Source organism: Lynx rufus, unplaced genomic scaffold (genome assembly GCF_022079265.1).
Source record: "Lynx rufus isolate CCGP_SWC_20201006 ecotype Redwood Valley unplaced genomic scaffold, mLynRuf1.p SCAF_5, whole genome shotgun sequence".
Classification (NCBI taxonomy): domain Eukaryota; kingdom Metazoa; phylum Chordata; class Mammalia; order Carnivora; family Felidae; genus Lynx; species Lynx rufus.
In genome coordinates, this window is record NW_025814867.1 from 39041089 (window position 1) to 39067974 (window position 26886).

Sequence of the window (26886 nt, forward strand, 5' to 3'; positions counted from 1 at the left end):
CCTTGTAGAGTTTATCTATACATGACAGTTACCAGCGTCTTCTAAAAATCATTGTTCAATCCCTGAAGTGAATTCAGTAAAGCCTCAGATTTTTAATACCGTATCAGGAGCCACCTTTTTCTCAGAACTACTCCCCATGTTAACTATTCGAGCGCTTAAGCTAAAAAGGGTTCTGTATTTTCAGCTACTGCTAAAGAGCCCGGGTCCCCTAAAACTTATACCAAAACAAGGCGCTATAGTTCAGCATTTCCGAGTTAGTTTTGCAGTCGTGGCGTGAATCTGAGCCAAAGCGCCTGTGTGGAGCGCCAGACAGCCCCGAGTCCCCATGGCTACCGCCACAGCAACGCGTCGTAGACCGCGGGGCAGGCCCGGGCCCGGGGACGCGGAGGGGCGGAGCCGGGGGGGATGGGTGGGCCTGAAGCACCAGCCCGCTCCTCACGGACGGCTCCGGGAAATTCACTTCTCTGAGCCGGAAAAAACGGCTTTAGGGCCGGGCTGTGAAAACAGGCGGGCAGCAAGGCAAACATGCCAACTGCTCATCCCCGATTCTTCGCAGTAGTTAGGGCAGAACTCCCGGCGACACCAGGCCGCGTCGGTTCCCTCTCCATCACACTTTAACTTCGTTTTTTCCGTACCCGCTTAGGAAATTTAAGATGCCTCCGCAGATAATAACAGACGCCAAAGACGCGGTCCCCAAACCGTCAGCCAACAACTCACGCCTTTCCCACGTTTTCACCGCAGACCCGCCCCCGACCTAGAGCGCGCTGGCCTTAAGAGACGCGATCTCCCGCCAGGCGTGCCTTGTCTCGCCCCGCCCCCAGGCGCGCTACCCACCCTTGTCACAGGCGAGGAGCACGTTGCCCCGCCCCCTCTGCCTCCGCCCGGCGTGAGCAGTCCGGTGAGTGAGGGGGTGGCAATTCTGCAATTCTTTTTTTCTTTTGGCCCCTCTTACAGGACCGTTTCCATGATGGCAAAAGAGAGGCCCCAGTAAAACTCAACAATCACAAGAGGTTAACCGTTAACTAAAAGTCATTTTACCACCAGATCTCACTAGCTATCCCTCCTCCAAAAGCTCGAGCTCCGCCCCAAGGAGCCGGGCCCCAAAGCCACCCCCGCGGGCTCGCGCTTACGCTTTCCGGGCGGCGCGCGACGCGCTCGCTCCGCCCCACCAGCCCCGCCCCCTGGCCCCCTCTCCCTCTCTGGAGAGCCGGCGCGTACGAATCGGGGCGTGAGGCGTCAGGGACGCGCGGGCACCTCATCCTTCCCACCTTCCTACACTGTTGCTACTTTTCGCTGTGAGACATTCCAGCTTCTCTTCCCCTTCCGTGAGTCCCTCCTTCCCTCTCCTCAGAGACCCCGCTCGCCCCACAGGCGGCCGCCGCCGCAGCTCTCGCGCCCCCGAGCGAACAGTGCGCGTGCGCGCGCGCGGACGCGCGGCCGTCGGGTCCCCGCGCTCCCTCCCCCTCCCGCTCCTCTATAACTTGGTTGGCGTGAAGGAGGCGCCGCCGGAGTCGGAGGGCGGGGAGCTCGGAGGAGGGAGCTCGAGAGTTGTGGACTCTAGTGACTGGAAGAAGTCGCAGCCTGCTTTGGTCGGCTCCTTCCCGCTCCCCGTCTTTCTCTCTTACACACCTACTCCGCCTCCTGCCCCAGCCCGCGACCTCGCTCCTTCTCTCGCCCGGGGGCCCCAGCCGGTCGCTCTTCGGGTTTCGGCGCGGCGGGGGCGCCCACGGGGTGCCCTCGCCCTCCGGGTGCGTGTGGACGGGCGGCGGGCGGGATGTGGCGCCTGGTGCCCCCGAAGCTGGGCCGCCTGTCCCGCTCGCTGAAGCTGGCGGCGCTGGGCAGCCTGTTGGTGCTGATGGTGCTGCACTCGCCGTCGCTGCTCGCCTCCTGGCAGCGCAACGAGCTGGCCGACCGGCGCTTCCTGCAGCTCAATAAGTGCCCGGCGTGCTTCGGTACGAGCTGGTGCCGCCGCTTCCTCAACGGACAGGTGGTGTTCGAGGCGTGGGGCCGCTTGCGCCTGCTGGACTTCCTCAACGTGAAGAACGTCTACTTCGCGCAGTACGGCGAGCCCCGCGAGGGCGGCCGCCGCCGAGTGGTGCTCAAGCGCCTCGGCTCGCAGCGCGAGCTGGCGCAGCTCGACCAGAGCATCTGCAAACGGGCCACCGGCCGACCCCGCTGCGACCTGCTCCAGGCCATGCCCCGCACCGAGTTCGCGCGCCTCAACGGCGACGTGCGGCTGCTCACGCCGGAGGCGGTGGAGGGCTGGTCCGACCTGGTGCACTGCCCCTCGCAGCGCCTGCTCGATCGCTTGGTGCGCCGCTACGCGGAGACCAAGGACTCGGGCAGCTTCCTGCTGCGCAACCTCAAGGACTCGGAGCGTATGCAACTGCTGCTGACCCTGGCCTTCAACCCCGAGCCGCTGGTGCTACAGGTAGGCGCGGAGCCCGGGAGGGGGGCGTCCTGCCGGGAAGGGCAGCGCGGGCGAACTGGAGTCGGAGAAGTGGCTACACCCGCGCTCGTTGCCCAGTTTGGACCCGGCCCGGCTGGGCCAGCCTGCGGGCGTGGGAAGGGGGCGGCCCTGGGGGGCCCTTGGGCACTGTGTCGGATTGCGGAGGGCGACCTGGCTGGTGGAGAGTCTGCTCTTGGCACCTAGACTCGAGCGCATCTTGGATTTGACTGCGGATCCTTTAAACACCAGAGGGAGCGCGTCTTGTACGTTCCCAAAATGTCTCTCTTGTGAGTTTCCTTGGGCTCTTCTCCCAGCCTTTCTGCTTTTATCAGCCGGGGTTTGCGCTTCCACGGCGCAGTCTGTTCATGAGCCCTTGGATCTTTCTTAGTTCTTCTCAAGTGTTTCTGTACCGCGTTTGCTCTCCTCTTCAGTACTCTTTGTGGCTGGTCTAACTTCGCCCCCAAAGTCTTTGTTTTATTCTTTAACTCATTTATGTGGCAGCTAATTTGAGGAAAAGCTGGGGAATGGAGCCTGCGGTCAGGGATGAGGTTAATCCATAAATCGTGCTTTGAGTGGGACTAGGAAGGGGAGAAAGTAAGGCATCTTTGGACTTGGACTGGGAGGGTTTGAGGCCAAGACCGACATTTTCATCCTGATTCTGTGACCTGCCGTATTCATGTAGTAATTTGACTGCAGGAAGAAGATGACATGTTAGGCCAGTGTGAGAAACAGGGGAAGGAGATTCTCACCTCTGGTCTAGTTGAGTTATTGGCTCTCACGCGACTTTATTTTGAAAACAAACGTACATTTTAGGGGCGAGTAGGTTGGCATCTTCTTACTGGTGACCGCAAAAAGAGAAAACAAAACCCGAAAAACTGTTGACCATTGGAGTAGTTCCTGAGTTTCTACACATTCCCACCCAGCTTCAGTGCGGTGTCCTTGGATAGTGGTGACTAATGTGGGATTGTGATCCCGCCTGTAATTGCAGGAAAGTTACCTTGCTCCTTTTCCATGCCTGTTTTGCTGTTTATCAAATACAGGGTGGGGAGGATAACTTAAAATTAATCACAAGTAACTTTGTTATGCTTCATTCTCTTTCTGTTCTGCTGAGAATGTCACTAGTGGGGGGTGTGGTTGTACAGGATTCTTGGTTTTCTTTTGTTTTTTTAATCTGAAGCGCGTGAATAGGAATATATAGTATTCATTTATATTTTCTCAAGTTCTCCATCACCCAACTTAGCTAAGAGAAACCAGCTTCGTTTAATTAGTTCAGCCAAGTAATTTTAACACGAAGTAAATACTTTGCCTCAAGACTTTAGTGTGAGTGTTCGTAAATTTTAAGCTGTCATAGGATGTATGTAACGAGTCACATAGAAAGTACAGATTGTATATTAAACACTGCTCTCTTTAGCAATGAATGGTATATAAAATTTAGAGGGTAAACTTCCCTGCAAGAAATTATTTTACCAAATAATTTCAATAAAAGCAGTCAGCCTGTGAAGCTTAAGTCCTCATTTGTATACATTTGATTTGAAACTTTTTTTTCATTTATCTTTTTTCTTTGAGAAATAGATGTTTATATTAGGAAGGAGATGTTTATATTAGGAATGTTGGTCCTTGTAGAAAGCTTCAGCAGTGTATTTGCAGATAGTCTGTCAAGATTTAGTAAGGAGCTATCTTAGTACACATTTTCTCACTTGTAATAGAGGGTGCCTGTTGAAAGATTTTTATCAGGTAATTATGAGTATTGATGTATTAGAATCAACAAATACTAGGACTAATGTTTTAATAACATTATCCACTGCTTTATAAAAATCTCTTGGCATTCATTTTGCACTATGGTAAATCTGCTTTATATGAGAAGCTTATATTTTTTGAATTTTGAAGTTGTCTTGACATTTTCAGTTTATTTTATAGTTGAGATAGCCAAGTGTGCTTGTATCTTGTTTTCTGATTAACTCTTCCCTCAAACTCAACTCTTTCTCTGTTTTCATCTTTAGCGATAAACAACTTTAAAAAAATCAGTTGTGTTCTTGTAATTTAAACTTAGTGACACAATTGCTCTGATCTGGTGGGTGGGTGAGAGATAGGTTATGGGATAAGAGTTTGTTTTTAGTATGTGAGGACATGTACTTATCAACATTGTTAATTTTGACTTTTGTGTTTGCATTTTAAATTCAGGCAACCTAGCTCTCTAACTATTGAGTGATATGAGAAATATAAATTTGAGGTCCTTAATACCAGTCATTCATATTGTTTTTTTTTTTTTTTTAACACGATGACAAGCAAGTTGAATAAGATTTATTTTTAAATAAGAAATTTTCCTAGAGCTGCTACTTTCTTTATAGAACCCTTTCCTCTTTTGGAAAAAAATAGTGAGTTAAGAAGTATGAACAATGTAATTAAGGTTTGATAATGGTATAAAACCACTACAGTGAAAGGAGTCTTAAAATTCTGTGATTAGGTACAAAGATTGTTACATACTAAGTCAATGATGTTTAATTACTTTCTGTTAACTAGACAAACAAGTACAATTTTAGTATTTATATAGTTTCTATAAAACTTAATAGCCATTTATGATAGTATGTCGTATTAATAATGATAGAAAATTTGGCTGTATAGATGTACTTTTTGGTTCATGTATTTTAAAAAATATTTTTAAAGATCCAAGCATGTATTTTACAGCATGAAGAGGAGCTCACATTTTTTTTTTTTTTCCAGGAGAGGGAGCTACTTATTGAATTTTTGGACAGTTGGTCACAAATTAGATTTTTCTTATATTGTCCAAAAACTACTTTGGAGAAAAACAAGTATTTTGAACTGACTTCATCAAACTGCTCTTAACAAAAGTTCCAGTGTGGTAAACATGCTTCCAAAATAAATATTTGAACCAAAACATGTATGTAAATTTAGCCCATTAAAAATCGCCTCTTCTGATGTTAAGAAACAACAAATTGAGTTTTCTATTATGCCTTGAAAGAAGACATGAAAGGTATTAAAAGTCTGTAAGACTTATTACACTCATACCTTATGTATGTAAGGCTATATAGATTTGTAACACAGCCTTCCCAGTATGAAATAGTATGAAAGTACAACTCCCTTCTTATTGTTGGATAGCTTTACTAGCCCTTACAGCAGCTTATCTAGTTCAAAGGAAGGTTTTCAGCCATAGGATTATCATCTTCCAAAAAAATTTTGTGAACATCAAGTAACAAAATGCTAGAACCTTTATCTTCTACTCTGATACTTTTTCTTTTCACAGAAAAGAATGGAGAGAGGAAAAATGGAGAGTGGAAAAAAAAATGGAGGGAGGGAATTATTTATTCTATATTTTTTTATTAATTTTTTTTTAACGTTTATTTATTTTTGAGAGAGAAAGAGACAGAGCATGAGCAGGGGAGGGGCAGAGAGAGAGGGAGACACAGAATCAGAAGCAGGCTCCAGGCTCTAGGGTCTGAGCTGTCAGCACAGAGCCCGACGCAGGGCTGGAACCCACGAGCCTTCAAGCTGTGAGATCATGACCTGAGCTGAAGTCGGCCACCCAGGCACCCCAGTTTATTCTATATTGTTAATAGCATTCTTGGAATATTGGAAAATCAAGATGTTAAAAGTGTTTGGCAAGATGGCAAGATGTTTTCTGTTATTTTCTTGGTAAATTTTCTACCAATATTTGTAGTTCCCTATTCTTGAGTTTATAGAAGCTGTGTGTTTGTTAAAGAAAAATGCTGTCTGGGGGCGCCTGGGTGGCGCAGTCGGTTAAGCGTCCGACTTCAGCCAGGTCACGATCTCGCGGTCCGTGAGTTCGAGCCCCGCGTCAGGCTCTGGGCTGATGGCTCGGAGCCTGGAGCCTGTTTCCGATTCTGTGTCTCCCTCTCTCTCTGCCCCTCCCCCGTTCATGCTCTGTCTCTCTCTGTCCCAAAAATAAATAAACGTTGAAAAAAAAAAAAAAAAAAAAAGAAAAATGCTGTCTGGATTTCCTGAAGCCCAAACTGTATACCTGACTTGACCTAGAGATAGTGATGATAGTCTTACTTACAGAAATAAAGAAAGCTCATGTTTGTGTAGTATGAAGGAAATGGAAATTTGTTTCACTACATTTGTAGAACTTTTTCCTAAATTTCCTGCATCATGGGTTTAATAGGAGTTCCTTAATTTTTACAGTATGTAACTGTCACTTACAGTGTGGGTTTTTAACTTTTATTTCAATTCTTGTACATGACATAATACATGCGAAACACATTATATAGTGCCACATGCCTAGTAAGCACTCAATAAATATTAGACATTAAATAAGGTGAAAGTAACTGTATCTAGTGTATTTGACCAGTTGGTTTGAAGTTTGGTTGGAATATGGATCACTTTAAAGGTAGTTATTAGACTATAAGCCATTACTTATTTATATTTAGTCCATTCCTATATTACAGGATGAATTTTTACAGAAAACTTTGAGTGAATGTTATTTTGTCCTTAACAAATCCTTCTTAAAGGAAAAATATTTTTAATGTGTACTGCCTAATATACAGTTTTTGAAGTAAACAAAAGATTATGGTCATTTAACCAACTGTCTTACTTTGGACAAATTGATAAACTTCTTTATGGGACTCGCTTACCTACAAAATGAGGCTATTGGAGTAGGTCCTTTTCCTTTTTAGCCTCAATAACTGTGAGTCTCACACTCTTGATTTGAAAAATTATTCTTTTTCTACTTCTTTTCTAAGCTTGACTTTAACTGGTAATTTTAAACTTCTAAAAGAGGATTGGGGGTTTTGGTGCTTGGTCCCTTCCTGGTAAGAGGCTATGAGAAGACCAGGTTGGAGAACCCTGTTTCAAGCTTGCCTTCCTCCCCAATTTTTACATAGCCACAATCAGTTTCAAACAAAATGAACAAAAACAAAGATTGCCTTTAAAGGAAAAAAACACGGAGCTAAATGTAGCCTAGTGTCTTGTGGGGCAGTAGCAAAGTTTTGAAAGGATGTTCCAGACTGTCTCGGGAGTTTCTTTGCCAAGTAATAGCTTAGGGAGCCACCTACTTCTCTCCTACCAGATACAATTGTGGTAACTGCATTCCCAGATTTAGTGTTCAGAGATGTTTCTGACTAGGTAGTTCTAAATAGAGCACTTTTTTATCTAATTCATAACCTTAAATCTAGAGGTTTTATTGTTTTTCTGCTTTTTTTTTTTCTCAGAGGTTGCATCAACACTTGATGAAAAAACTGAAATAATAAAATAATTCTGTCTACGTCTCATCCAAAAAGAGACTTTTATTTTGGAACGCCCATAGAAACAGGCAGTCACTCTTAGGAAAGCACCACTTCCAGATCAGTGGAGCAAAATAATTTTGCTCCACTGGCCTATTTTCTTTTTTCTTTTTTTTTTTTTTAAATTTTTTTTTTTCAACGTTTATTTATTTTTGGGACAGAGAGAGACAGAGCATGAACGGGGGAGGGGCAGAGAGAGAGGGAGACACAGAATCGGAAACAGGCTCCAGGCTCTGAGCCATCAGCCCAGAGCCCGACGCGGGGCTCGAACTCACGGACCGCGAGATCGTGACCTGGCTGAAGTCGGACGCTTAACCGACTGCGCCACCCAGGCGCCCCTCCACTGGCCTATTTTCTGAATTTATTCATATCTTCTCACCATTATTAATTCTGAGGTCCTTTCTGTACTTTTGTCTGATCTTCCAACTATTTCCCTTCATATTTCCACCACATGGATCAGCACATACTCCTCACATGTTAGGGAATAGATAAGCTTACTTTTTGGGGTCTGCTTTCTAGGCATGGGTAGTCAGTTTCTTAGCGGATCATCAGACTGGTTTTTATTTTGTTTTTCTGGTTTATGGTCTCTGGCCTACTTCCTGTGTTGCAGTCATTACTGCTAACTTCACAGAATGCTGACATTTTTTCTTTCTTAACTTTCCATTCATTATGTATAAAACTACTACTACCTTAGAATATAAGCCCTGCATTTTCCCTGCACTTATAATGAACGTTAGTAAATAATTGTAAATTACTACTGTAAGATGTGGATGGTTACACATCCCAGTCATAGACCCTGAAAGGTTTGAAATTATGTAATCAAATCTCTTATCCAATTTGTATGTCCTTACTAAAATTGATTCTTGATAGGGAGTTATCTTTGAAATGCCTGGAAGCTCTTTGGACTTGTAGAACTGGATTTTATTTGTTCATTTGGTAAATAGTCAGTTATAAGATACCTGGATTCAAAGGATCTGTCTAGGCAGCAGGTAACTTACTATGTAGGAGGTATGTATATAAATGAATATTACAATCACTATAGCATTATAAGCCCTACCAAAAAAAAAAAAAGGTGCCTGCACTCTGTCAAATGACTCGTTTAGGGAGGGACATCTTAACGTATCTTTATAGGAGTGGATACCAGGAAAAATTTCACAGAGAAATTGAGTTCTAAAGGATAAATGGGATTTAGCCTGTGGTTGGGGTCAGGGGGGATGAGAGGAGCGGTAGGGGCAGTATTGTGATAGCATTCTCTACTACCTCAAAGCTATTGAATGGTCACTTAAAGTTTTAGAGCCTCGGTTTTTTAATGAAAAAAACAGGAATTATAACAGTTATCTAACAAGATTGTTTTAAAGATTAAAGGAGATGCAACTATTCAGTAAAATACACAAAGTGTCTTTAATCGTAAAGTTTTTTACAATATGTTACTACTTTGCAAATCAACTCATTTCATTTTTAGATAGGTGTAGTAGTTGAAAAGTTCTTTAGTACGTTATGTTGATATCTTAGAAATACACATTTTACTCTTCCTTTGACAAACTTTCAAAATGTTACCTTATTTGCATATATACACATCTTAAATACCTCTGTAGCAGCTTTAGGCTATAGGTATTTTTTGAGTAGTAATTAAAAGGAGGGTTAGGGATTTGTCCCCGATGAAACAGAAAGACTGTTGTAAGAAATAGGGTTTAGATAAAGATTCAGTAATATAAAGCAAAAGTTCACTTGTTCTCTGTAAGTTATTACAGGTTAATAATTCTAAATAGTATAGAAACTAAATGATAATTTTAGAAATAAAGGTTAGGTCTGGTCTAATTTCTTAGACTCTGAGACAGAATCTTAGAAGATCCATCTATCATCATGGGGGCGCCTGGGTGGCTCAGTCAGTTAAGCTTCTGACTTTGGCTCAGGTCATGATCTTCAGGTTCATGAGTTACAGCCCTGTGTAGGGCTCTGTGCTGACAGCTCAGAGCCTGCAGCCTGCTTTGTATTGTGTCTCCCTCTTTGCCTGCTCCTCCCCAGCTTGTGCTCTGTCTCTCTCAAAAATAAACATTAAAACAGATTTAAAAAAAAAAAAAAGATCTATTATCTGAGGTAGGTATGTTGCCTCAGGGTCTCCATATTTTGCCTTTCTCATGCACACTTGGAGTTTTAACTATGAGGTGAAAAGATCTGCCAGGAATTCTGTGGCATTGCTCAGTAGTTCCAGGAACTGATCTATATACATTTAGGGTACAGTGAAGATGGCAGGCCAGGTCACAGTTTGTGCAGCCTTTGTGTTCTGGGGCACTAGGTGTAGACAGCAAACAAAAAACAAGGTAATTTCAGATTTTACATACTACAAAAATAAAGCAGACTCTTGTGATGGAGAATTGGATTGGGGATAGAATATTCTAAATTGGGTGGTCAGGAAAAATGACAGGTTAGCTGAGGTGTGAATAATGGGAGAAAAAGCCAGTGGTGCAAAGATTTGAGGGCAGTGTTTTTGAACAAGAGATATTGCAAATCCAGAGGAGTAAAGAGCATGGGAGTAGGAAAGCATGGTAGAATAGAAGATCATAGAGGGAGACAAGGATCATATCCTATACAGCCTTGTAACCTTGCTAAATGAGTTTAGGATTTTATTTCAGAGCAATGTGAAACAATAGAAGTGTTTTGAGTAGGGCTTGGTTTGTGGAGAATGGGGTGTATGGGGTAAGAGAAATCTGAAAAGCTTTTGCACAAGTTTTGGGGAGAGCATGGTGGTTTGGATTAAGATGGTTGCGATGAAGGTTATAAAAATGACAGAACCGATATATTTTGGAGAAGTAGCTCGAATGACTTCCTGATGGGTAAGGTGTGATGGAACAGAAAAATAAAGTCTATCTCCTGGGATTTTGGTCTGAGCAACTAACTAGAGAGTAATTCTTTATGATGATGAGGAACCCCAGGCTTTGGGGTAGGGGAACCAAGAGTTTTGTTTTCTTTATTGAGTTTAAAGCAACAACAGAAACACAAATCTAAAACCAGGCATTAGGTCTAACAGATACTTTGCAACCAGAGGATATTTGAGGCTTTTTTGGAAGGGTGATGTTAATTCTGCTTACATTTTTAAGGAACCAGGGAAGTAAGTTACTACTTACTGTTCTACTTGGCAGACTCTTTAAAGAAATCAAGTCTTGACTGAAGAAAGCAAGGTAGCATTCTCAGGTTAGTGGGTCCAAAAGAAGCTTATTATATTCTTTTTCTTTCTTGGAAATTTTGTCTTATTAGAAGTCAGTGTTTGAGTATGGTGTTTATAGATACGTATTTCAACTTAGAAATGTGAATCACACTTTCTGATTGTGACAGTAGTTAAGAAAACATCAGTTGAAACTAGTAAATTTATGCATATTTAAAATATGTGGCCAAGTGGGTTTGTTTTTTTTGTTTTGGTACAGAGAGTGTATTTATTCATCTTAGACTATTAATTTCTATTAAACTTATACAGATTTTTTGTTGATGCATTTTGACATTAGTTTCCAATTTTGGAAATAGCTGTTGACATGATATTCAGTGAAATAACATAACTTTGGTATTTTAAAGGCATTGCTTAATATTGTTGGAATTCGAGGTGGGTAGAAGATGGCATTCAGAAAATTATTTAGGGGTGCTTGGGTGGTTCAGTCAGTAAAGCGTCCGACTGTTGATTTCGACTCAGGTAGTTAATGATCTCATGGTTCATGGGTTTGATCCCTGCATTAGACTCTGTGCTGAGATCGTGGAGCCTGCTTAGGGTCCTCTCTCTCCCTCTCACTCTGCCCCTCTCCCCGCCACATGCTCTCTTTCTCTCTCTCTCAAAATTAGTAAATAAAAACTTAAGGAAAAGTTACTTAATGAAGTAAATAGAACATATTCTTAACTTGAAAATCTTGAGATTATTAAGATTCTATACTATTTACAATGGAGTTTGGCCACTATTTGGCAGTATAAAATTAAGAAGCTAAAGTCTCAGAGAAGTTTTAGCAAAAATTAGGTAACCATTAAATTATCCCAGTAATTTTACTATGTTCCCCCTCCAGACAGTTCACAACACTGTGAACACATTAGTCTGTCACCAGTACAGTTGACTAATCTCTGTGAACAGCTGTTATAACATGCATTACTACAGTGGGATTTTGTTCAGATTTGGGCTTTTAAAAACAAATTGAATCTATTCTTTTGGTAACATTCATTTTCTATAAGCATTCCCAAGTTTAAATTTGTGTGTGTGCCGAAATGCCAGTCCTGTAGAAAACCTACAGATTTTAGATTGTATGTTTTGATAATAGATTTTTTTTCAAGTCAGTTTCTTTGTACTAGGGATTCTCTTCTTTACAAAGTGAATCTTGTAATCCATCTCCTCTTTAGGTAAACTTCAAAGTTACATTCCTTTTAATGGAATGTTGTGAGTTAGTAAATGTCATTAAAATAATTTATTTCCTGTATTAAAGGAAGTATAGTCTTTTAAATTTAGTATGCAAACCCTACTTTTGGTCATGTAAGGAGAAAGAAAAAGATTATAGATCACAAGTGCTAGAGTTAACTTTATTTTTATCTGTTTTATTTGTATGTTGTATGTGTTTTTAAAATAACTGTTCTGACAGTATAAAATGACCTTAGTAATCTGGTAGGACAGTGGTTGTTAAAGGGTATTGTGATAATTGTAAAAACTTGTGTTTTTTTGTTTAATTGTAAAAACTTTTTGTTGTTGTTAAGAATAACATGTCACAGGATATTTAATTCCAGTATGTACAATGTTTCTGAATGTTAAGCCTTTTTTTGTTTGTTGTTGTTGTTGTTGTTGTTTTCCAAAGCATATAGACCATGTTGAGGAGTTTGTGTTTTATTGTGTAAGTCCCAACATAATTTGATCCCTTCCTTCCTCTCCAGACTATTACCTGAAGCCATTTCCTCCTCATTTATTTTTCTCAAGGTGATTTGGCCTTTTTTTCAGTTCCTAGAAGATGGTTTCTGTCTGTACTGTGTGCCTCGAACTTTCTGACTGCCCCCTCCCCAGTCTATCTAATACTATTTTCATTCTTAGATTTCAGCGTAAGTAGCACTTTCTTAGAGAGGCTGCCCTTTCTTTACCACACAGTCTGAAATAGGTCTCTACTCTTTCTCAGCTACTCTTACTTTGTAATTTGTAACAAATTGTGTAGTTTATAATTTATGTGTATTTAACAACCATCCTCCCAACTCTGGCTGAAAAAGCTTCCTGCGAATAGGGACTATGTTTTATTTACAACTGTTTACTTAGCATTTCATGATGGTGTTAGGCTAGATCTAGAATTTTTTAATACAAAATTTATATTCTCTTCATTCCACACTGAATCTCCTAACTCTCTTTTACTCCAGCTGCTTGAGTAGTCTGTGGAATGTGAGTTAACCTACAGTCCCTTACCTGCAATTCCAGTTTAAAAACTTGACAAAGGTTGGGGCGCCTGGGTGGCGCAGTCGGTTAAGCGTCCGACTTCAGCCAGGTCACGATCTCGCGGTCCGTGAGTTCGAGCCCCGCATCAGGCTCTGGGCTGATGGCTCAGAGCCTGGAGCCTGTTTCCGATTCTGTGTCTCCCTCTCTCTCTGCCCCTCCCCCGTTCGTGCTCTGTCTCTCTCTGTCCCAAAAATAAATAAACGTTGAAAAAAAAAAAATTTTTAAAAACTTGACAAAGGTTTTGTCAAATTAAAAACATATATATGAAAGCACATGAGATAATTTATGTAATTTATCCCACTTAGAATGTGTAAGCTTACGTTATTTTCTCAGCAGAATATGTCCCAGACTCTGCATAATAGGTGTATGTAATATATGCACTGTTACCTTTCCAAAATTTGGAAACTTCTGAAACAGGAGGATATTGGATTGAGGGGTTGTATCAGCCTTTTATCTGTGTGACTTTGGGCAAATCATTTAAACTGTGCTAATAAGATTAAACTAGATTTACAACTCACATACATTACAACTCTAGAATTCTTAGATTTCACATCTTCTTTATAAATCATATAAACCATCATGATGGTTGATTTTGATCAATAAATAGGTGATGGATTACTTCAGCACTTAGAATTTATTCTGTGGTACTTAACTATTGTAAATGAAAAGTGAATTACAGTGTTGAGTTTATGTGTATATATGTTACCAAGTTTTAATTTTTTTTTGTATTTTTGGTGTTTTTTTAGATGCCCTACACATTTTTCATTACTTAAAGTTTGGTGACTAATTAATATATTTCATTGTAAATTAGAAACTACTAGAGGACAGTAACAATGCTTTTCTAGTTTGGTAGTTCTTGACTGTATTTGGAAGATGTTCATTATTCCTAGATGCCTTTCAGTAAGTGATATGAAAATAAGGGTAACTCTTGATGAATATCTGGACTTCTTATTTAGCAGATTTATTTAGGAAGTATAAAATAAACAGGAAAAATAAAATGTTTTGGTAAGCATTTCTTCATAAAGTAATATTAAATCTGCAAAGTATATTTTATACTATTTTTCTTTTGGTCCTTGGGTTGCCTTGATGAATATATGTGGTAGTACAAATATTATTCCAGTTTTACAGAGGAATAGGCTAAAGCTCTAAGAAGTTTTGGCTTTGCCACAGTCACTGTTAGTGAGATGCAGAGTGAAGGTGGACCTTAAAGCTACTCTTATGATTTCAATTCCATTATTCTACTTGTATATTATATTGTCTTTTAAGTATACAAATTTTATAAAATGTTATATACCATAAAGAGCATAAGATATCTACATTTTCTGATCTTTAATATCAAATATGTACATATAATGTCACCAGTGGTTTTGTTTACTTATTTCTGTAACTTTGGCTTTAAGCTACTGTCGATGCATGTAATATTGTTATTAGTAGTATTTGGGTTTTATCAGGTATGCAAGAGGTAACTTGCAGTTTTCTGTTACCAGAGAGAGAGAGAGAGAGAGAGAGAGAGAGAGATTTATCTTAGGTTTCATACTCAAAATACTTTATATTTTATAAATTAACAGTGACGGCATTTAATATTTATTTAAATCTTATCAGTCATGTGTATCTTAATACTTGAATATCCATTTTTAATTTCTACATTGCTAATAATACTCCTAGAAGTTTTCTTGGGTTCTCACCAACTTAATTTAAAAAAAATACAGTAATGGAAATACATAGTTTTATAACTATTTTGTAATTTTGTACACTTTTGAACTAATATTTAGTTTTAAAGACTTTACATATTACACTTTGATGTAGGTTAAGACCTGATAAAAAACCATAAACAATTAATTGGAGTGCCTCCAGTCCAGTTAGAATTTAAATCATTCCAAGTTTAAAGACTCCTTCCTTCAAATGAAAAGTATTTGTACATATTTTTTCAATTGTAAATAACTTATTAAAATACACACACTTTATGTCAGGTTACTTTAAACTATGTGTCTGTTGTTCTAGGCAATTTGAAAATCTGATTTTAAGGTTTGTTTTAAAATAAAACCTGTGGACCTCAGCAATAAACTTCTTATTCTAGCTGCTGTGTGTGTGTGTGTGTGTGTGTGTGTGTGTGTGTGTGTTTGTTTTTGCCCTGTGGGAGTTTGGGAATCAGAGAGTAAGAACTTGTGTTTCTCATTGCTTGATATATTTAACAAGTCCAAGTCCACTCTGTAACATCTTAAAATTTTGTCTCTCAAACTCTGACCATGGAAATTTGATGCTAAGCCAGAATTGTTTTAAATAAAAATTATATTTTGGCTTCCTTTGAGCATTTTCTTTGTACTGTAGTGTGTTCAATAGAATTCTTTTCTCATTAATGAAATCTGACTATTTTGATTATACAATGAAAAAATGTCATCTGAACTAGTAGCGTGAATTCATTTATTAAAGTTCTTCCAAAAGATTAGATAGCAAGCTATGTGAAAGAATTGCAGTGCACTTCTTAAAATGAGGCATAACAGGATTTTAGTTAACATTGTCAAAAATCATTGTATGAATATAAAATTGCTCACTGTGACATTTGTTCATATATTTTATCCTCTTCTATGAGGGCCTTGGGTAATGAAGTGTATATTTAACTGTCGTTTGCCAGTTGGAAAGTCTCCAAAAACAAGGAGGCATTTGTACATGTGCAGATGTTGGCAGGGTTCCCTTTTCTCCTGTTGTCAAAGACCATTTTATTTTCACAAAGATATGTTTGTATCTGTTTTACAGTATGGCATGTGAATAATATACCAATAGTGTATGAGGGAATTTTTTTGTTTTACTTTTTGCAGGACAAAAGTATATAATCTCCCATTTACCAATTTTTAGTGCTTTCCTTTTTTTTGTTAATGTCAGGTACTTTGTACATGAATACTTCTGGGAAACAGTTAAATCTTTTGTAATCATTTGTGTAAATTTTCAGGGTCATGGAGGAATTTTGAAATTGAGAAGAAAAAGTTGAAAATAACACATGGTTAGCAAACCGGATTTAGCAGTTCACTTTGGACATGAGCAGTCTGTCACTTTTCCCGGTATCCATAAGAAATAAAAAATTCTCAGATACAAGAGGAGAAGGGTGCTTCCCTCTAATTGCTAAAGAATCAGAGTAGATGTTGGATCTGAATTAAAATTGAATCAATTCATTTACTATATGTAAAGATTCATACTATCATATCTTTGATTTACATAATTAGTGTTTTATCACAAAACTGCAGATACTAAAACTTAAAAGAAAGTTACATACACAAAGAACAAGTACAGTTACTGTTCATTAATAGTTACAGTTGAAAGAAATCACAAATGAAAATAGGTAATTATGGATGTTTAGTTCTAAGAACCTTTTGCTTTTAAGTTGACAAACATTTTAATGTTAAGGATATTATTGAATTTTTTTACTTTTATGAAAGTTCAGAGTTAAGTTAATATTATTTTTATAAGGGGTCCAAGAAGAAAGGCCTCATCTCCAGCTCTTTAAATGTACATAGATTGTTCAATTTTTAGCAATAGAAGTAAGCTGTATTTATATTCTGCAGTGTTTTCCTTTGTTTCCTCTGCAGTGTTTGTGTAAATACCATCTTACAATTTTTCCTCCAATTCAAGGAAAGATGCTAGGCTGAAGGAATGGCACATAACATAACTTCCTCTAGTCATGTTATCTTCCAAGGAGTTGTTTAAAACATTACTTCCCATCCTTTTGCACTACAATGCTCATTTTTGTAGTTGGGCATTTTAGCACTGGAAAGTATCTTAGATAAAGCCTGACATTTGAGTTGAAAGTGACTTGTTCATCAATATGGAAGACTTTTGTTTTAGCCAGTTAATTTTCCCAGTGATTACAAAACCTAGAAAACCTTGCGAAGATTAAGATAATAAGTAATTTTGAGGTTGAGCTAAAGGTGAACAGAAAATACAGGGGGAGTAGGAAGGGAAACAACTGACTTGGGACCAAAGGTACCTGGAGTGCAGGTTGCATCAATAGGATATCAGACTGCTTTTTACCAGTCTTGGGGTAAGAGACACTTCTGTGAATCCCTTGCTAAATTCTACCCCTGCCCGCTTGTGGACTAGGTATAGCCTCTATTAAATGCTCCCTTAGGACCTAAACTACTTCTTAATAACTGACATTTATTATACTCAAAATTACTTGCTTGCTGTCTTCTCCTCTAAAATTTTTATTTTAAAGACTCTGTTTAGTTCATTCACTCTTCTTGCCAGTACAGCACAGTGTGTGCTGCCTGGTAAATACTTGCTGGCTAATAGGCCTGTAGTGCTGTTCATTCAAAGGAAAGGATGGTTGAATGTACTTAAACAAATTAGAAAGATAAAGGAAAATGTAAATACTTCTAGATTTGGTAATAAGGAAGGTGGCTTATGTTTTGTTGATCACTTTGGTTCTGAAATTTTGATAAGCAAGACTTACTCTGTTTTAGCTTTATAATGTAAAGTTACCTATTTAAAAAGATTTTACGTCCATAGTAATGTTATGAATTAGAAAAGAAATCAACTTTATTTCTCTTCAACTCCTGAATATAATAAGAAATATCAAGTGCATGCCTAGTAACAGTCTCTGCTAAGAGGATCGGGGAAGGTGGGGTAGACCTAGGATATCTTCATCAGGATCTTTTGTAATATGAAGATAATTCTTTTGTAGAGTTTTCCATCTGATGAAGGTTGGCCATTTGCAAAATATCTTGGAGCTTGTGGAAGAATGGTGGCTGTAAATTACGTTGGAGAAGAACTGTGGAGTTACTTTAATGCACCGTGGGAGAAACGAGTTGACCTCGCTTGGCAATTGATGGAAATAGCTGAGCAGCTTACAAACAATGACTTTGAATTTGCACTCTACCTCCTGGACGTCAGCTTTGACAATTTTGCAGTTGGTCCTAGAGATGGGAAGGTAATCATTGTGGATGCTGAAAATGTTTTGGTTGCCGACAAAAGGTTAATTAGACAAAGTAAGTATATAAATTTTAGATTTGATTTTTGTACAGATTTTTTCTATGATAAAATAAAGTTTACATTTATATGAAACAAACCTTTAGTTTCCTTCTTAGATGGCAGCCTTGCCTCTTTGTTTTTTTTGACCAGTGTCAGTAAACACATACTAGTTTATTATACTTGTACTTTTAGTCAGAGTTTCTCCATATTTAGTAAAATATCCTTTGAGTTCAAATGTCCAGGTATACTGTGTGTGTGTGTGTGTGTGTGTGTGTGTGTGTGTGTGTGTGTGTCTATTTTTCATGTAGTCTGCTACAGTTTGTGGTTTAGGAGTGTAATGCAGAATTAAGTTTTTGTATAGTGACAGACTACCAGAGTAAACATGGAGGTCTTATTTTCCTGTGGGATCTCTTACAGTGATATTCCGTGTTCCATTGTTCTGTGGGGTTCCAACGGTGATTTTTTTTTTTTTTTTTTTTTTTTTTTGTTTAACCGTTAGATGATTTCTAGCACTGCAGATCCCTAACTTCGGTTTGACATTATTACATCTTACCCAAAACTTTCCTCTCCATTTATTTGTGAGCTTTTCATAGGATAGGTGGGCAGACTGTCTGAAGTGTTTTGAAAATTAAATGCCACAGAAATTTTAAAGTGTCAGAGACAAAGCCTGTAACTCTGTAATTAATCTACTTAGTAAAAGAAATTGAAAGATTGTTGCTCTATGGTGAATGTCTTATATTTTTAATCCCCTCTTCTCCTGTCTTATGAGGATTTTTTGATGAACTCAGACCAAAAATGTATGGCATCTGGGAAATGCAGGAAATTAACAAAAATTTATTAGTTTGACTCTTAGGTTTTGCACGATCTTCTCTTGATCCTGTTAAATACTTGGTTTTTCCCAGTACCTTGTACTGATTCTATACTCACCAAACTGTTTTCTGATTATTTCTTGACTTGCTATGTAGATCCTCCCACAGGGAGTAGACAGCCTGCTAGAGTGCTTTATTCCCCACTTACTTCTTCCTGCATTTGTGAGTGTCGCATCAGATTCCATCATGCTTTTCTTTTTTAAATGTATAGTTCAGGGGTGCCTGGGTGGCTCAGTCAGTTAAGCATCTGACTTTGGCTCAGGTCACGATCTCTGGTTTGAGTTCAAGCCCAGCGTCAGGCTCTGTGCTGACAGCTCAGAGCCTGGAGCCTGCTTCAGATTCTGTGTCTTCTTCCCTCTGCCCCTCCCTGGCTCACACTCCATCTCTCTCTCAAAAATAAACATTAAATTGAAAAATAAAGTGTACGGTTCTGTGGCTTTTAGTATATTCACAAAGTTGTGCAACTTACCTCAACTTTCAAAATTTTCATTTCAGTGTTTGTAAAAATAATTTCTTGTAATTTTTTTATCCAGACATTCTTGGAATACATGTCACAGTTTTATACCAACTAATTCCTAAGCTTGGATAAATACAACTACACAAGTGTATTCATATAGTGAGCATTGCTCCAGTGCTACTTTAGCTCTGGCCACTTTTGAAATGTCTCATTGAAGGGCTGTTTAATTTTTTTTTTTTTTTTAACGTTTATTGTTGAGAGAGAGAGAGAGAGCACGAGCAGGGGAGGGTCAGAGAGAGGGAGACACAGAATCCGAAGCAGGCTCCAGGCTCTGAGCTGTCAGCACAGAGCCCAACGCAGGGGTTGAACTCACGAACCCTAAGATCATGACCTGAACTGAAATTGGGTACTTAACTGACTGAGCCACCCAGGAAAGCTGTTTAAATATCTACTTTACAAAATTTCATATTTATTTATTTACCTTCTTTTCTGACCTCTTTCTGGGAAATGATCTTTATTTTTTCTTTCACAGGGACACTGAAGTTTCTCTGTGGCAACTCCCGCAGTGTCCTTTCCTTTATTATCTAAACTAGTAAAAACCATACACATTAATTTCTCTATTTCAGAGTAGATCCTTCTCTGAGAACTTGTTGCGTTATTTATCTTCAGCTTCCCACTCCTTCCTTAAAATCCAATTTCTCTTCCCTCCCCATAAACAAATATGTCTAAGACTTTTCCAAGGCCCTGCGTTTTTCACCTGTTTTTAAATACATTGTTTACTCTTCCTGTTTCTACTCCCTCAGCCTCCATTCATGCCTCCACCCATTAGAACCTGACTTAAAATCCTGTATTACCATTAGCAACCACCTAATTGCCAAATTCGTGAAGTGACTGATAAGTAACAACTTCCTGCAATTCTTCCATCCTTTGGTTTCCTTCTACTCACATAGTTTCTTTCTCAAAACATAAAGCTGATCTTATCACTCCCTCGCTCAATATTTTTAATGACTTCCCATTGTTCTTTAGGTAAAATTCAAACTCCTACTTAAATATCAACACCAAAAAAACAATCCTATTAAAAAATAAGCAGAAGACCTGAATAGACATTTTTCCAGAGAAGACATACAGATGGCCAACAGACATCTGAAAAGATGCTCAACATCACTGATCATAAGGGAATTGCAAATCAGAACTACAATGAGATATCACCTCACACCAGTCAGAATACCTAGTAACAAAAAGAGAAGAAGTAACAAGTGTTGGTGAGGATGTGGAGAAAAGGAAACCATTACGGACTATTGGTGGAAATGTAAATTAGTGCAACCATTGTGGAAGACAATATGGAGGTTCCTTAGAAAGTTAAAAATAGAAACACCATATGATCCAGTAATTTCACTACTGGGTATTTTCCAAAGAAAACAAAAACATCAATTTGAAAAGATGTATGCACCCCTATGTTTATGGTAGCATTATTTACAATAGCCAAGGTATGGAAGCAACTTAAGGTGAATGGATAAAGAGCAAGTGTTGTGTGTGTGTGTGTGTGTGTGTGTGTGTGTATAAGGGAATATTAACCATAAAAAAGGATGAGATCTTATCATTTGCAAGATGGACTTAGAAGGCATTATGCTAAATGAAATAATTCGGGAAGAAAGAGACAAATACCATGATTTCACATGTGGAATGTAAAAAACAAAATAAAACCAGACTCTTAAATACAGGGAACAAACTGATGGTTGTCAGAGGGGATAGGGGCAGAATTGATAAAGAGGATTAAGAAATACAAACTTCCAGTTATAAGTCACAAGGATGAAAAGTATAGCATAAGGAATATAGTCAATAATATTGTAATAACATGGTGACAGTTGGTGACCACATACCATAGTGAGCTTTGGATAATATATAGAAGAGTCAATATGTTTTGTACCTGAAACTAATAAAATAATGTATATTAATTATACTTCAATTTACAAAATAATGTAAGCGCTTAAGGTGAACCAATGTTTTATTTAAATTTTGTAACATATTTGTAAACGTTTCAAGTGAAAGATTGAGTTATGTCCTCTGTGTACAAAAGAAATGTTAAAGAGACCTAAAGAAAAAATAAAATCAAACTTCTTACCAGGGCCCAATCTGCATCACTTTTAATATTCCTCTGTCTACTGCCTTTGATGCTTCAGCTACAGTGGCCTTTTGGTTTCTTGAATGAACCTTTTACTTCTGGGCTTTCCCATAATGCAGTGACCTCTGCCTAAAATGCCTCACCTCACCTCTTTCCCATAAATAGGTAGCTACTTGTCCTTTGAAGCTTAGCTTAAATGTTATACTTGACCACCGTATCTAATGGTAGGGAGGGTTGTTTCTTTCTTAAACCTTTCTACTGTTAAAAATGTTTGTTTCCTTCATAGCATTTTCCACTGTTTATGATAATGTTTATTTAATGACCATTTCACATACTTGATTGTAAGCCAGTGAAGTCAGGAACCATCTATTATTTTGTTTGCCAGTATATACCCTTGCCTGCCATAGAGTAGGCACTCAAATAATGATTTGCTGAATGAATTTTTTTCACTGATTTCTCCTCTACCAACCCCTTAAGTCCCAAAGGTTCTGCCCTTTGTTTCTTTCTTTGCTTTCAACACGCTTTCCAATATAATTCAGTTCTTCTCTTGGCTCCATCAAGCATTCTTATGTTGATGCATTCTAAATATGTGTACTGTACCTCTGACTTCAAAGTACTAAGTTTCGGGGCACCTAGGTGGCTCAGTCGGCTGAGTGTCTGACTTCGGCTCAGATCTCATGGTTTGTGAGGTCGGGCCCTGAGTCGGCCTCTGTGCTGACAGCTCAGAGCCTGGAACCTGGTTCAGATTCTGTGTCTCACTCTTTTCTGCCCCTCCCCGGCTCGCGCTCTCTCTCTCAAAAATAAATAAACATTAAAAAGTTAAAGTACTAAGTTTCAAGTCAATTTCTAATTGCACATATGATATGCCTACCTGAATACCTCATAGGTACTTTATATTTATTCTCTCCATATGAAATGTTAACCCTGTTATGTAAATACTGTTGACCTTGTCATCCATTTAGAACCTTCAACTTAAGCTTACCTGTTAATTTTTGTCTCCTACGTTTCTACAATGTGGCTTTTTTATCTGGACTATTAGTTGCTCTCATCATCTTAATCCCTCCCGTCTTCATTCTAGAGTCACGTTTTCTTTTTCTTTTAAGTGTATTTATTTTGAGAGAGAGAGAGAGAGAGAGAATCTGAAACAGTCTCCATACTGTCAGTGCAGAGCCCGATGCCAGGCTCAAACTCACGAATTGTGAGATCATGACCTAAGCAGAAATCAAGAGTCCGATGCTGAACCCACTGAGCCACTCGCGAGCCCGCAGAGTTACCTTCCTGTAAAAGAAATCATGTTCATGACCACCCAAGTTTCAACCTATTTCTCTAGGCTCTTCTATACTTTCTCTCCAGGAGCTGTCTCACATTCTAGCCTCAGTGAACTACTTATCTCCTGAATCAGCTGGAACAATCCCTTAAGTCCTTGCCTTTGCACACACTATACTGAGCCTGCACTACTGTTTTCCCTCATTTCTTTTCAGACTTAGCCTTTTGTTTTAAGACCTAAATCAGATATTCTCCCTGCAGCCTTCTGTAGCCCCAGGCAGGAGTACTGCTTCCTGTGTACTGTTGTAGCATTGTGTCCTACTTCTCTGTATGGTACTTCCTCTGTATGGTGGAAAGTTTCTATCCAGACTAAACTCTTTAAGTAGTAGGGGCCTTATCTGATCTTTCGGCCTGACGTTGGCTAACTCCTGATAAATGTTTCTATATAAGTTAATATATTTAAATGTTTAAAATTATAATACAATTGGAGCAAGAAATACTACTGTGGTAATTAGTGAAGTGTATTTTGGGAAGCAATGAAAACATTTTTAAAATGTATTTCTTTCTTTCTGCTTTTCCCCCTTTCACAGATAAACCTGAAAATTGGGATGTATGGTATGAAAGCAAATTTGATGACTGTGATAAGGAGGCTTGCTTATCATTTTCGAAAGAAATTCTTTGTGCTCGTGCGACTGTGGACCACAATTATTATGCTGTTTGTCAGAACCTCTTATCCAGACATGCCACCTGGCGTGGCACTTCTGGAGGACTCCTTCATGATCCACCAAGTGAAATTGCCAAAGATGGCCGACTAGAGGCCTTGCTGGATGAGTGTGCCAACCCAAAGAAACGCTATGGCAGATTCCAAGCTGCAAAAGAGCTGCGTGAATATCTAGCACAATTAAGTAACAATGTGAGGTAGTCTATGCTGAACTTTCCTTTTTTCCATTTAAATAGCACTGGCTGAAACTAAACCACCAAAAACTATATGGCAAAATGAAATTTGGAAGTAATACATTCAGAAGATGATAAAGTTGCACTGATAGATCTTATGTTAACATCAAAATAAGACATTACTTCAAAAATTACATGACGCTTCTGCAAATAAGTTTGTTCTTACACTTTGGAGACTTGAGCTATCATTGACTGCTTCGCTCCCCTGAATGCCTGAGTGGATTAATGAATATCGTGAAGCTATTGGAAATGAGTCTGATAGTTACTTTGGCCTGTGTATCAAAGGGTACTTGGTATTTGACTTAGTTTGCATTACTATCATGATTTTGTGAATCTCTTGCATTTACTTTGAATGTCAAGTTAGATTGGCCTGTTTTATAGGCCGCTTTTTCCTTCTGATGTGTAGGTGTTCCCCACCCCCATTTTTATGTTTTTTATTAAATTTTACACATTCAGGTTACTCTAGTTGTTTATTTAAATTTGAACTAGTTTTTGTTCAGTGCTATGCGGTACACATTTACTGTTAGGGCAAGATTCCCAAGTTTACTGTTTTTTCAGAGCTGAATATTTTATTGTGTAAATACTTTTCTCTCCACATTCTGTGGTTTCACCATTGCATGAAATCATTTAAGATTGTTTAACAGTTACATCCCTCTATGCCTATAAGTGTACACTAAACATGAAGTTTGGCATATGTTGCAAAATGTCATCTTGTCCTTTAAAAGGCTTTAAGAAGAGTATGCTAGCAATCTTCACCTTAACATTAATTTTGATTGAGGGAAAAAACAACACAGTATTTTTTAAATGCTAACTAGTCCAAGATAGTAATGCATATGCCAAAGAAATGTTAGATCTAGTATCATGGTTAGATTTTAAAATTGGTCACCTACTACTACTTCTTATCACACTTTCAATAATAGAACTCTGTCACTGTTACATTCAGATCTCCCTGGTTATTCTTTTATGTTCAAAAGTTAAGCTACTGCTTCCAATCATATGTGACTTAAAGATATCCTACCTTATATTCATTGGTACTTTCGCAGACATTAACATGGTAGTCATCATCTTAGTTTAATTGGGCATTATAACATTATTTACTGATGGACTAGTAATTTTTATTGAAAAGCATAGTTTAGCCAGTCTGCCCAACTTGGTCTCCATTACCCCATTGTTAATCAAATTTAAGTATGTGGATAAAAAATTAATGTGTGAAATTTGTGGGCTATTCTAAAAAGTTACAATATGTAAATTGACTATCACTGACCTAGGTGATCCTTTTTTTTGTTTATTTGTTTAGAATTATTGCTTTAGCTTACAGCAAAGTTTGGTGTAGTGTGGAGTAGTATTTAGTTCTAGACTGACCTTATTCTAAATCAGAAAGTGATTAAAATGTGCACAACCAAAGCCAAGTTTTTCTTTTCTTTTTCATTCATTCGGCAACTATTTATTGACCATCAACTCTGTGCCAGGCACATTACTAGCTGCTACACACTGTCTGAACGTGACATATGGTTAAGTAACTTTACAATGATTATCAAATACTTTAATGTAGATATTTAAGTTGAAATAGCATTGAGATAAGATGGTGCATTCATGTTATTTTACTGTTGTGATAGAAATTCTGCTTGTACCATCTCTAACTGGGTTGCTACAAAAAAGCATGATGAAATCAATAATGTTAATCCCAGTATAAAAACTGGGAGAAAGGTAAGGTCTCTCCATTATAAAATAGATTGCATTATGTTAATTTTTATACATCCATATATTACAGGTATCAACTGGCCCTCAAAGAAACATTTAAGTGCTAGAAATTTTACTAAGCTGACTTTTTACAACTTCAGGAAACTTTTGAGGGGAGTAGGTAAAATGATTTGTCAAACATTCTCCACTTACTCAGAACTTCAAATAAAGTACACATTTTCAAAACAGCACCTTTTATATTTGATAAGTGTTCATTACAAACTTTAGAATGCCAGTCACAGAGGGTTGTCTTCATGTGGCTTAGCAAACGTTCATGTTACTTTGGAAAAGTGATTGTGATTGCAGAACAGGAAGTGAGAAAACACTGCCAGCAGTGATTGCTACTGGAGGTAGTTGTTACAACTACCATTTCCCCCATGAGATTATGTGGAAAGATTGAGAAGATAGTAAAAGAATTAGGAATTTTAAATTACAGGGAAAAATATGTATGTGAAAAGCAATAAATATTTTGTTCACTTTGCTATCAAGATGTTCACTATCAGATATTTATTATACAGCAGCAATTTATATTTTTAATCATTGCCCATTAATAGACACAGTAAAATATTTTTGAATCAGACATTTGGGGTTTGTATGTGCATTAAAATTGTCTTTTGTACTGTAAGTTACTGTTTAATTTGAATATTTTATCAGAACTGTCTCCCTGTGCCTTTATAATAATAAAGTTGTTTCTACAACTTTTAATGATCTTAATAAAGAATACTTTAAGAATCACACTTTTCATACTATCTCTTAACTTCAAATATCCAAAATTTTTTTAATGGAAAGTGAGGTTGTGTAATAAATCAGTTTTTTTCTTCTTGCATGTATATTTTTTCCTCTTGCATGATATCATTTTCAGAAACTATCTGGTTGGATATGAGCTGAACTTAAGTTTGTGTGTTTTCTCCTGGTTTTCTGTTGTAAACTTTTTTAATAATAGGTAACTTTTACTCTTGAAATGGGAGTTTTAAAACTTCATTATGGATTTTTTCAACTGTATACAACAGAATAACATAATGAACAATAGTTGACTATAGTTTTATACTAACTTCAAAAGTTAGCAACCTATGGCCAAACTTATTTTATCTATATCCCAACCTACTTGCCCCAGGTTATTTTGAGCAAACCTGAGAGATGTTATTTGATTTGACATAACACATTTCTCTTCCAACAAAATCATGGTACCATTTCACATCTAAAAATTAACAGTAATACCTATCAGTTCTCACCAAAGCAGGAAAGCTCTCAAATACCACCATCTTTTCTCAAAAGTAATTTGATAATCTCTGTATGGATAAGAGATTATGGATAATAACTACAATGGACCAGAACAATTTAAATATGTAAATTATGCATTCCAAATGTTAAT

At 38.3% G+C, this 26886-nt stretch overlaps 1 protein-coding gene across 1 annotated transcript; it reads left to right on the forward strand.

The window, feature by feature from the left end:
- Positions 1 to 1496: 1496 nt before the first annotated feature.
- DIPK2A (divergent protein kinase domain 2A) lies at positions 1497 to 26251 on the forward strand. Its single transcript, XM_047099934.1, has 3 exons — positions 1497 to 2431; positions 17820 to 18123; positions 23411 to 26251. Exons 1-3 carry the CDS (start codon positions 1775 to 1777, stop codon positions 23740 to 23742), a joined length of 1293 nt encoding a protein of 430 aa, XP_046955890.1. The 5' UTR covers positions 1497 to 1774; the 3' UTR covers positions 23743 to 26251.
- Positions 26252 to 26886: the final 635 nt, after the last annotated feature.